Here is a 12,942-nt window from a genome sequence, read left to right as displayed (position 1 = left end):
GAGGCAAGAGAATTTTGCAAGAAGAAGAGGGATTTTGAGAATGAGGTCTTGCTGGGTTGTGGCATATAAAATGTGTTTTTGGACTCTTGTGGGTTTCAAATAGTCATCATTTGGCAATCTTTTATGTGAACATCACAAAAGTCACCGATAATTTGACTACTTCAATGAACAGTTTTTCTCTAATGTGGATGGCAGTCTTAGAACTGCACATGCACAAATTTCTCCATATTGAATATGTAATGTTCTCCATGATGACATACAAAAATGTAATAAACTGAACATACAGTTTAACATGAAAACCAAACCAAGAAAGCTGTCCAAGCCATGTGGTTGTATGTAACATTTCAATGAATTGCAGTGGGTCCAGCGAATCAAATTTTTTATCTCTCTTTTTTGAATATCCATCTATTTTTAACATAATCGTTCTGTTACATTTAACTTTCTTAAGGTTTATATGAATCACAAGCCCACATACTTATTTTCCCACAAGAGGATCAAGCAGTTTCATGTAGTTTGATAAAGTGCATATTTTCATTGTTTAATCTTTTCAACAATTTTTATATCTCCTTTACTGTTAATAATTTGGACATAATACATTCTGCAGAAAGACAAGCAATTTATTCTGTATTTTCATGTCATTCTTGTTTGTTCATGTAGTCCATACACTGGCAAATAAAATTTTATCATGGGTTGACATGTTTTACAGAACCATCATCTCCCAAATGCTTGTTGGAGCAGAAATAATTTACAAATCATTAAATGACTGCATCATTACAGAGGCACAACTGTGCAACTGATGCCCCTGAGCATGAGGGCAAGAATTTGTAACTTGGGTAGAGTTCCACACGACAGTGACCAATTATTATTGGAAGACTGTGGGATGATCTTACATGTCCACCAACAAAAGTGAGCAGATAAGATACCCAGCTTAAAGTCCCATCACAGGAATGGCACATGCATTGATGTGAAACCATAAATGTGTTTGCCGTTCCTCAAAACACCACCATGACAGTTTACAGTTAGCTCAAAAGTAAGCACACCACCTCTGAACTATCTTTTCAGCCATTTCAACAATAAAATAGTTATTTCTTACCTCTGCCACTGTAGGTGGAAAGAGGTTATGTTTTCACTCCTTTCTGTCTGTTTGTGTACAGGATATCTCAAAAAGTTGTGGACGGATCCGGATGCAATTTTGTGGACAGGTTTGGTGTGTGACAAGGATGAACTGATTAGATTTTGGTGAAGATCCGGATAAGGATCCGACTACTAGAAATTTTTAAGTGATTCTTCACTATTGAGAGATAGGGCTAAAAACTATATATAGCATGATATCTCAAAAAGTTGGAGACTGACTCGGATGAAACTTGGTGAACTCATTGGGTGTGTGATGAGGAGGAATTGATTCAATTTTGGTGAAGATCCAGATCTGATATTTTTTTCAGTTATTCTTCATCATTGAGAGATCACAACGTCATCATTGAGAGTTGCAAATATGCAACTCTTCAAATTTCAAGTCAATGGGATGAAAATTGAGGATTTTAGAAATCCCACCTGAGTTGTTGACCTTTTGCCTATGTTGACATTTGGGTCAATGTTGACCTCAGAAATAATTGGCTCTCATCTGGGTGCAAACAGAGATTTGTATTACATCTCAAGTACAAAAGGTTTGAGAGCTGAACTCAGATGGTGAGATGGGGACCTCCGAATGACCATTCTTAAGTTTTCCAATTGGTGCATTAAGTAGAGGGCGCTGCTTGAAGTACTCCCCAAAGTCAGTTTAAGTTACATTTTTGAGAACATCGCTCAAACCAGTGCCAAAAGTTTCATTTTGGCACTGAAATTACAGATGTGCTATTCTTAAGTGACGATTGTGGTGTAAAATGCATTTGAGAACAGCCTAAATGTGGTGCTACTTTCACATTTAAATCACATTTTGAGTACATTAATGAAACTTTGTGGAAATATTCTTTCGCCCTTCCTAATGAAGGATCAGTAGTTCTTAAGTGACACTTTTGGTACAAAACCCATTTAAGAAGGGGCCACAAGCAAATACCTGTTTCTGGGAAATTAAGATCAAGAGAGAGCAGGTCATGGTGAAACAAAGATCATTTCATATCGAATATTTATATCGTTCCTTGTAATTAAACCAGTAAAATGTGTAAGATTCTATCAGATATCAAATTCTGATTTATATTCTGAATTTAAAGAAAATTACGGTAAATTATGGTTGAAATCCTATTTATGTTCTCTTCGTGCAGGGGCATATGTTGAGATACATGGTCATGTTTGCAAACTATGTTAATTTATGCTGTAAGGTTTTTTTGTGACTACAGGAGTAAATTGATATTGAAAAGTCTTGGTGCCAATTTTTTTATGCATGTTTAGTGTGATTTTTTCCAGAAAATACGAGATGACCGTGATCGTGTTATAACAAAAATTTATTTTTTCAAAACTTAATTATAAGTATGTCATATCGCACCTTAAAATGACCGGTGAGATGTACAGAGTAATTTTGGCAGGAAATTATCATGCTACTTATCTTATATAAATTGTTATATATTTTAAAATATGGAAAATATAGTGCAAGTCATTGCATGCATCATCTCCACAACGGTCTTGTCTGAGTATATCATCTCGAATTGTGTCTGGTACAACAGATTTGGTGATGACATTGACCAGCTTCCCGCCATCATAGCTGAAAGGATTCAGTTCCTTCAGTACTGCTTTAAATTTCTTCACTTTTACTTCTTGTCTGTCCTGAATTATATTGGACATTTCGTGATGTGTGGTTCGTTTCTCGGGAGAAAACCCTGCCATCTTCTCAGCCTCTGATGATAATTAATCTCTCTAATTCTGGTGCAATAAGAAAGAAACGCTGTAGTGCTGCTGGGTTGTGGGTGATACCTTTTAAACCTCCCAATACTTTCAACCTTTTGCTTTCTTGTTCCAAAGCTTGATCCACACCCAAACTACAGAAAGACAATTCTGTTTTTTTGACACAGAAATTGCCTTCACAGAAATATTTTCAAATATCTGGATCACTTGTTTGCAAGCTGTACATTTTTGAAAGGTATTCTGGGATGTGCTGAGCATATTTTACCCTATTCTGGCTGAAGAAGTGCTTACATAGATTCTCCAGAGAAGTCAGATGAAGGATCCAATCTCCCTCCATGACGCCTTTATAAATTGTAGAAGAGTGAGAACAAGGTTCTTGTACATACTTGTAACTTTGAACATTGGTGAAGCTGCCTCACGTTTGATGCAAAACTCCTCCAGTTTCTTTAAGTCATTGACCAACTGTGATATGTCCTTCGATGCCTGCTGTGCTTTGGCAGTATCATTATCACTGCATGCTGACTGCAGTTTTATTGCTGGTTTGAGTGCAACAGGTAGTGGCCCTTCGGATGCTTGATATTCGTCCAGAAGGAGGTCATATAAAGCTTGTAAAGTGATGATGTGTGCTGTCACAGCTCTCTTCATGTGTCTCCCCTCCAGGATTTGTCCGGTGGTTGTCGAACCATAGATGTTAGCCTCTATCTAAGCATCATCAATCCCACTGGCCTCTATTGACCTTCCAATAGCACGCAGGGCACATAGCATAGTGTGGAATTCTCCAACTCTAAGAATGCAGTTCTTTGTCAATTTTGTCTTAAGCGACTGCAGTTTGACTGGCTCATGTACAGATCCATGTCCAATGAGATGATTGTCTTTTTGTTTGGTCCAACAATCTCCGAACTTATGTGTTGTGCTTATTTCAAGACGGTGAGGAGGGTCGACCATTCATGGGCCGGTGCTGGTATCAGTGGAAGAGTTTGTATTGTTGTAATAGGTCTCTTATCATCTGTGATTCCAGAGTTGTAGGGAGCCCATGTTGGGATAACATTCGTGTCTGTTTGTCGGTCTATTGTAGCATGCATGGTGGGGTCATCGGTTCCAGTGGATACATCATCAGGCCTGTCAGTGGGTATATCTTCTGCACCTGCCTCAACATCCATTGGTGCTGTTTGTAGTCACAGATCTTTGAACATAACGGACTACAAGCCATGCTCAATCTTCACTGATTCAACTCTTGAATTTGGGTAAATGTCTCTCTGTCTTGTAATCTGGGTACTTTGGACTACTTGTGGGCTTAGGAGTTCCATGAATACCACTCTCCTGCAGTAGGATACCTTTGTAGCCTTTGAGAGATCTGGACGAAGCTTTGGTTGAGATAGTTAATGTTGAAGTGTTTTGCAAACCCCCCTCTTCTTGCTGAAAGGCTACCATAACAGTAGCATGGAGTGTATTCTTTCCATCGTGGGTATGTTCTGAAAAGTCGATGTTATCGGCTGCAATAAACGGTGGTCGACCATGCTGAAGGCCTGGTGGAATATAGATGTCACCTGTTTCGCTCATACGAGAGATAACTGCTTGAGCCAATTGTGTTTCTATGCACAGTATATGACTGTAATCAACGCTCAGTCCCAATGCATGTAGGTAGGTGATTCGATGTTTGCTACGACTGTATGCATGGACTTTTAATCCAACTGCAAGTGCATGTTCATTGTAACATTTGCTGTACCTGAATCTATCTGCGTTCACATTCTTGGGTATATGTGTCACTTGCCTTTGGGTTTTGACTTCATACATTATGTTCTGTGCAATGTTGATGGTTGCTCTCTCAATGTGGTTTGTACGTTCATCAGCCAAGGACATGGATGGCCCTTCTAACACCCATCGGAGCAGTGCTGTCAAGGATGCTGGGACGTTATCATCTCTACTACCACTGTTAAGTGATCCCTCAAAGACCCATGGCGTTTCTCTGCCACGAAGAATGTCCTTTCAAAGAGTATTCGCACATTCAAAAATGCTTTTCATGTTCTGTTCCATACTTCGGGAGTCAATTTCCTTTCTGACGGCAGAATCTTTGTAGTCTTGGAGCGTAATATTTCAGATTGTCTCGCACTGGGACGTGAGAATTCAACATTTTCAAGGCGTCTTGATCAGCTCTTTGACATGTTTATTCTGAATCAATTTTCCTCCTACCACTCCATCATTCTGCAGATGCCAATGTAGGTGTTGGTGACATCATTCATTGAAACAATGTTGCCAGAGTGAAGTGCATTTTTCAATACATTGAAGAACTCGATGTTGGCAAGAATAGTCCTTTGGTTCTGATCCACTTGGTGAGGATTCAACGTTTGTTGCTGTGGTTGACGCTGTACATGTTTCACGTCGCAGGGGAGATTATATTTTACATCTATGGCCCGAGCGTCATTTGGTGATATGGCTTGTATTCGAACCTTCCATTCGTCATTATCACTGATTTGGACAGCGTCGTAGATTTTTTTTTTCCAACGTCAAATGAACACACTTCATGCAATTGTTTTGTCGTTCCATCTCCACTACAGAATATACATTGCATCTTGTTATGTGAGACTGATGATGATCGGGTGAATGGCTTCATCCCTGTTGTGGCATCTGAACACGGTGAGTTATCATCACATTTTGATGCTTGGGAAGATTACGGACGGCCGACTGGAGATGACAGCAGAATGGCAGAATCTTTGGTGGCTGTACTTCTCTGAAATCGCATCTTCGCACGATCAATTTTGAGCTTATGCACAGTCTCTTGAAAGCACTCGCTGTGCCAAGACGCCCCATATGATTGAAGATCTGATGCATCAACATCCCGGAGTCTGCTGCTCAATGGTAGATAACCAGGATCACCATAACCTGCACGCTCATGAACACTGTCCAGGAACTTGTCATATGAGGTGGGATTGGCAACGAGTTGTCCACCTGGAACTTGACACTTCAGACATATTGCATAGTTTGTCTCTGATGTTACACGAGGATGCTTGAAATGAGGTTTGTCCATTTTGATTTCAGAGAGATACCTCAATTTTTATGATTAGTGGTCTGGTACAGCATATGTAAGTACATCTGAAATAAACAGAAGCAAGAAAGGTAAAGCAAACTTGTTAACCAAATGCACATAATGATTGTATTGGAATGACTGTGTGATTTATGCACGAGTATTATGATTAATACAACTGCGATGTCATCCACTCTCTGAAAGATAAAGAAAATTGTGAATCTTATGCACAAAATTATTGTAAGGGAATTCATATATAGCTTATATAGCTGCAATGTTGTCTATTTTCTAAAAAAAATGTATAATCAGCAAATAGTAAGATAATAATTAATTAAATTATTTATTAATTATCTGCTAAGTTGTATTTCAAGATATCCAATCAAATAACTTCTGAAATGGGATTCCTCATGATCAACAACTGTAATTTATTACAACAAATAGACTGTGTTATCTTAATTAATTTTGCATATATATATATATATATATATATATATATATATATATATATATATATATATATATATATACATATATATGCCAATTAGTTGAATTTCATGATTTAGAGGTGGCAATCTTGGATTTTACAGTACCATTTAATTAAACTATGGTATGTATAAATTCTGACATTTTCATTGTATACCATGGTCCACACCGATCATTTTGAGGTGCTACATGACATGGTTCATCAAAGATATAAAAAAAAAAATCATATCAAAAATTTTGCTGAATCGGTCAATTATATGTTCTGATGTGTATACCTGAAAAAAACGTAGTCAAATATCTCTAAAAAATTGGCACCAAAGATTTTCTTGTTCAGTGGGACATTCTGAGTCAGAAAAACTTTGGTGCCACAAATTAACATAATTTGCCAACATGCAAACATATGCCCCTGCACTATCTGGTAACATGATAAGAACATGTATACTTTGAAGAGATGAAAGATTTAAAACATATAGAATGCCTTAAAATTTGACTGATACAATAGAAGAACCAAAAAACTATCAATTTAACTTTTCTGTCAACTACGTATATTTTGATGATAAAATCAAGTGTGACATGTAGATCTGGCATCGATACATAAAAGGAGCATCAGTGATCAGTAAAAGTAATTGGACCTGGCATTTTTCAAACACATTCAGTGTATATGGAACAAGCATCATGAATCATGAAGAATTAAACAGTTTTTCTCGTCTAATGTTTCATGCTTTTGGCAAGAGGGCGTCCACTAAGTATAGTGCAGGGGCATATGTTTGCATGTTGGCAAATTATGTTAATTTGTGGCACCAAAGTTTTTCTGACTCGGAATGTCCCACTGAACAAGAAAATCTTTGGTGCCAATTTTTTAGAGATATTTGACTACATTTTTTTCAGGTATACATCATCAGAACATATAATTGACCGATTCAGCAAAATTTTTGAATCTTTGATGAACCATGTCATGAAGCACCTCAAAATGATCGGTGTGGACCATGGTATACAATGAAAATGTCAGAATTTATACATACCATAGTTTAATTAAATGGTGCCGTAAAATCCAAGATGGCCACCTCTCAATCATGAAATTCAACAAATTGGCATATATGTATATATATATATATATATATATATATATATATATATATATATATATATATATATATATATATATATATATATACATACAAAATTAGTGAAGATAACAACACAGTCTATTTGTTGTAATAAATTACAGTTGTTGATCATGAGGAATCCCATTTCAGAAGAATTATTTGATTGGATATCTTAAAATACAACTTGGCAGATAATTAATAAATTAATTATTATCTTACTATTTGCTGATCATACATTTTTTAGAAAATAGACAACATCGCAACTATATAAACTATATATTAATTCCCTTACAATAATTTTGTGCATAAGATTCACAATTTTCTTTATCTTTCAGAGAGTGGATGACATATTAATCATAATACTCGTGCATAAATCACACAGACATGCCAATACAATCATTATGTGCATTTGGTTCACAAGTTTGCTTTACCTTTCTTGCTTCTGTTTATTTCAGATGCACTTACATATGCTGTACCAGACCACTAATCATAAAATTGAGGTATCTCTCTGAAATCAAAATGGACAAACCTTATTCCAAACATCCTCTTGTAACTTCAGAGACAAACTATGCAATATGTCTGAGGTGTCAAGTTCCAGGTGGACAACTGGTTGCCAATCCCACCTCACATGACAAGTTCCTGGACAGTGTTCATGAGCGTGCAGGTTATGGTGATCCTGGTTATCTACCATTGAGCAGCAGACTCCGGGATGTTGATGCATCAGATCTTCAATCATATGGGGCATCTTGGCACAAGGAGCGCTTTCAAGAGACTGTCAGGTCAGGTATGGGAGCATGTGCCAGAACAGCGCGTCGCTGCGTCCACTTTCCGCCGGTACTCCAGGGGCCTCCGTCTGGCCATCCCCCAGGCAGATGCCAGGCCCATCCCCATCTCCTTGAGATGATGGTCAACCTGCTGCAACCATGAGGCACGTGGTCGGCCCACTGGCCTCCTCCACTCATGAGACTCCCTCGCTGAGAGAATCTGGTGAGCAGGATCAGCGTCAGGAAAACGAGCCACATGTCCATACTGACGCTCACGGACTATGCAGGTAACAAATCTCATCCGAGTTTCTCTCAGCAACCGCTCGTTGGACACAAAATCCGACCAGCGATAGCCAAGGATTCTCTGAAGAGACCTGGTACCAAAGGAATTAAGTCTCCGTCTCAGATCCTTGGTCAGAGTCCAAGTCTCGCATCCATATAGCAAGACTGGAAGTACCAAAGACCTGAAGACTCGGACTTTCGTCGTCCCGCACAGGTACCGGCAGCTCCACACCCCATGATCCAGTGAATCCATGACTCCCAGGCCCGACCCAGACGTCTATTGACCTCTGACTCGCAGCCAGCAGAGACATGAATATCACTGCCAAGGTAAGTGAATCTCTCCACGACCTCAACAACCTCACCACAAACAGACACAGACAGGACAGCAGCATTCAAGATGTCACCGAAAGCCTGGATCTTAGTTTTGACCCAAGAAACCCGTAATCTAAGCGGCTCCGACTCCTCATTCAGCACCTCGAGGGCCCCCAAAAGGATGTCTAAAGTCTCCGCAAAGATGACTGCATCATCTGCAAAATCAAGGTCCGAGATCTTGACATTCCCAAACGATGCACCGCAGCTTGATCTCTCCGACATCCTCCCTAAAATCCAGTCCATACAAGTGCTGAAAAGTGTGGGGGCCAGTACACACCCCTGACGAACTCCAGTAACAACTGGAAATAAGTCAGAGATGGTACCACCACACTTCACAGCACTCTCAGTACCAGAGTAGAGTTCAGACATCAGATCGATCAGTTTTGGTGGTACCCCACGAAGACCAAGAATCCTCCAGAGGACATCCCGATTCACTGAATCGAACGCTTTACAGAGATCAACATAGGCTGCAAGCAGCCCCTGCCGAAACTCTCGTCTGCGTTCGGTGAGGACACGAAGGGCAAGGATACGGTCAATCGTTGACCTCTTTGGTGTAAAGCATGACTGCTCTGGACGCTGGTGCTCAAGCAGATGGTGGCGAACCCTATCAAGAATTATCCGAGCAAAGACCTTGCCCGGCACTGAGAGCAGCGTCACCCCTCGGTAGTTGTTGCAGTCTTGGCGATCACCCTTCCCTTTCCAGAGAGGGACAACAAGGCCCCTCTTCCAGTCAGTTGGGATGATGCCTGTGTTCCAGGCAGAGCACAAAACTGCATACAACGACACGAGTGCAGCATTTCCACCAGCCTTGAGAAGTTCAGCATGGATGCCACAGATCCCTGGAGCTTTGCCCCGTTTCAACTGGTTCACCGCAGCCCGTGTTTCCACAAGCGAAGGTGGACCACAGTTGATTCGAGGGTCAGCAACAGGGATTGTAACAACATAGAGCAGCAGACTCCGGATGTCCTCGTTGGTCATCATAATGTATAAAGTGAAAACTTGCAGTTGGATGCCACAACAGGGATGAATGTGAACGCAGATAGATTCAGGTACAGCAAATGTTACAATGAACATGCACTTGCAGTTGGATTAAAAGTCCATGCATACAGTCGTAGCAAACATCTAATCACTTACCTACATGCATTGGGACTGAGCGTTGATTACAGTCATATAATGCGCATAGAAACACAATTGGCTCAAGCAGTTATCTCTCGTATGAGCGAAACAGGTGACATCTATATTCCACCAGGCCTTCAGCATGGTAGACCACTGTTTATTGCAGCCGATAACATCGACTTTTCAGAAGATACCCACGATGGAAAGAATACACTCCATGCTACTCTTAAGGTAGCCTTTCAGCAAGAAGAGGGGGGTTTGCTAAACACTTCAACATTAACTATCTCAACCAAAGCTTCGTCCAGATCTCTCAAAGGCTACAAAGGTATCACACTGCAGGAGAGTGGTATTCATGGAACTCCTAAGCCCACAAGTCGTCCAAAGTACCGAGATTACAAAACAGAGAGACATTTACCCAACTTCAAGAGTTCAATCAGTGAAGATTGAGCATGGCTTGTAGTCCGTTATGTTCAAATATCTGTGACTGCAAACATAGCACCAATGGACATTGAGGCAGGTACAGAAGATCTGCCCACTGACAGGCCTGATGATGTATCCACTGGAACTGATGACCCCACCATGCATGTTACAATAGACTGACAAACAGACACTAACGTTGTCTCAACATGGGCTCCCTACAACTCTGGAATCACAGATGATACGAGACCGATTACAACAATACAAACTCTTCCACTGATACCAGCACCGGCCCATGAATGGTCCACCCTCCTCACCGTCTTGAAACAAGCATAACACATAAGTTCGGAGATTGTTGGACCACACAAAAAAGACAATCATCACGTTGGACATGGATCTGTACATGAAGGCAGTCAAACTGCAGTCGCTTAAGCCAAAATTGACAAAGAACTGCATTCTTAGAGTTGGAGAATTCCACACTGTGCTATGTGCCCTGCATGCTATTGGAAGTTCAATAGAGGCCAGTGGGATTGATGATGCTTGGATAGAGGCTAACATCTATGGTTCGACAACCACCGGACAAATCCTGGAGGGGAGACACATGAAGAGAGCTGTGACAGCCCACATCATCACTTTACAAGCTTTATATGACCTCCTTCTGGACGAATATCAAGCATCCAAAGGGCCACTACCTGTAGCACTCCAGATGTTTGGAAATATTTCTGTGAAGGCAATTTCTGTGTCAAGAAAACAGAATTGTCTTTCTGTTTTTGGGTGTGGATCAAGCTTTGGAACAAAAAAACAAAAGGTTGAAAGTACTGGGAGGTTTGAAAGGCATCACCCACAACCCAGCAGCACTACAGCGTTTCTTTGTTGTCGCACCAGAATTAGAGAGATCATCATCAGAGGCCGAGAAGATGGCAGGGTTTTCTCCAGAGAAACGAACCACACATCACGAAATGTCCAATATAATTCAGGAGAGACAAGAAGTAAAAGTGAAGAAACTTAAAGCAGTACTGAAGGAACTGAATCCTTTCAGCTATGATGGTGGGAACCTGGTCAATGTCATCACCAAATCTGTTGTACTAGACACAATTCGAGATGATATACTCAGACAAGAGCGTTGTGGAGATGATGCATGCAATGACTTGCACTATATTTTCCATATTTTAAAATATATAACAATTTATATAAGATAAGTAGCATGATAATTTCCTGCCAAAATTACTCTGTACATCTCACCGGTCATTTTAAGATGCTATATGACGTACTTATAATTAAGTTTTGAAAAAATAAATTTTTGTTATAACACGATCACGGTCATCTCGTATTTTCTGGAAAAAAAATCACACTAAACATGCATAAAAAAATTGGCACCAAGGTTTTTCAATATCAATATACTCCTGTAGTCACAAAAAAACCTTACAGCATAAATTAACATAGTTTGCAAACATGACCATGTATCTCAACATATGCCCCTGCACTCGTAGCTATTGTGGTAAAACATTTGTATTTCATTATATGTTGCAACAGGACACTAACATGCCTATGTTCAAGTGGTTATGCTCTTTGGAAACCAAACTTTTGTCATGTGTCAACGATGACTACCTTTTGATATCCATATCCATATCCATATCATGCTAAATTTTAAAATGATATAAATCTATCGCTAAAACTTACAAGACAAAACATCAAAACTGGTGATGAGTCACACATGTACTGTTCGGCAAAAGTTCTATTCCTATACTGTGAATATGTCTATAATCAATAGTTCACTAGTATTTATTAGTATTGGTATAATTATGGTTTCAGCCTGCCTGTCTGTTACAAGATTCGAGTCATCCTCGTCAGAACTGTCATCTTCATCTGAAGATGCAGTTTCCATGTCATCCTCCTCTTCCTTGTCCATTGCTTCTAATTCCAATGTCTCTGGGATAAGGCTTTCGGGAAGTTGCTCCCCTTCGAACCAAACCAGTTTGTAATGGTCATCAACTAACTGCCAGCCATTTTCTTCAGTGAGATGCTGCTCTATACAATTTTGATCTGTTCTTGCCCACATGTTAGCAACAAAGGAAGCATGCTTAATGTGAGTATTGAGCTCATCTTCGCAAGGTGGTCGTCCACTTGCATTCATGCCCCTTAAATTGGCTAGTAGGTTTTTTTTCCATTTCCCTTTGGTCCGTATGTCTTCATGAAACTTCTCGTGCCTACACTCATTCAGGCTGGTGTTTGCACTATACTGGACTTGGCTCCATACATTGTGGCTTCTTAAATGGGTTTTGCACCAAAATGGTCACTTAAGAACTAGTGATCCTTCATTAGAAAGGTCAAAATAATATTTCCACAAAGTTTCATTGATATACTTGAGATGCGTTTTAAATGTGCTCGAAATAGCACCCTCTTTAGGCCGCTCTTAAATGGGTTTTGCACCAAATTCGACACTGAAGAACAACTGATCCTTCATCGGGAAGGTCTATAGAATATTTCCACAAAGTTTCATTAATGTACTCAAAATGTGATGTAAATGTGAAAGTAGCGCCCCCTT

At 39.8% G+C, this 12,942-nt stretch overlaps 1 protein-coding gene across 4 annotated transcripts in view; it reads left to right on the top strand.

The window, feature by feature from the left end:
- The window catches only part of LOC147030159 (complement C3-like), a 741,443-nt gene extending 740,749 nt beyond the window's left edge, over positions 1–694 (top strand). For all 4 annotated transcript variants that reach the window (XM_085873916.1, XM_085873917.1, XM_085873918.1 and 1 more), the window contains one exon: positions 1–694. This exon is cut by the window's left edge and continues 67 nt beyond it. In XM_085873916.1, coding sequence (XP_085730042.1) covers positions 1–69 — 69 coding nt within the window. In that variant the 3' untranslated portion in view covers positions 70–694.
- The last annotated feature ends 12,248 nt before the right edge of the window (positions 695–12,942 follow it).

The sequence above is a fragment of the Eptatretus burgeri genome, chromosome 3 (genome assembly GCF_056783735.1).
Source record: "Eptatretus burgeri isolate ZD-2024b chromosome 3, Ebu_testis_v1, whole genome shotgun sequence".
Taxonomy (NCBI): domain Eukaryota; kingdom Metazoa; phylum Chordata; class Myxini; order Myxiniformes; family Myxinidae; genus Eptatretus; species Eptatretus burgeri.
Note: the sequence above shows the minus strand (reverse complement) of the source record. Positions and strands in the feature narration are given on the sequence as shown.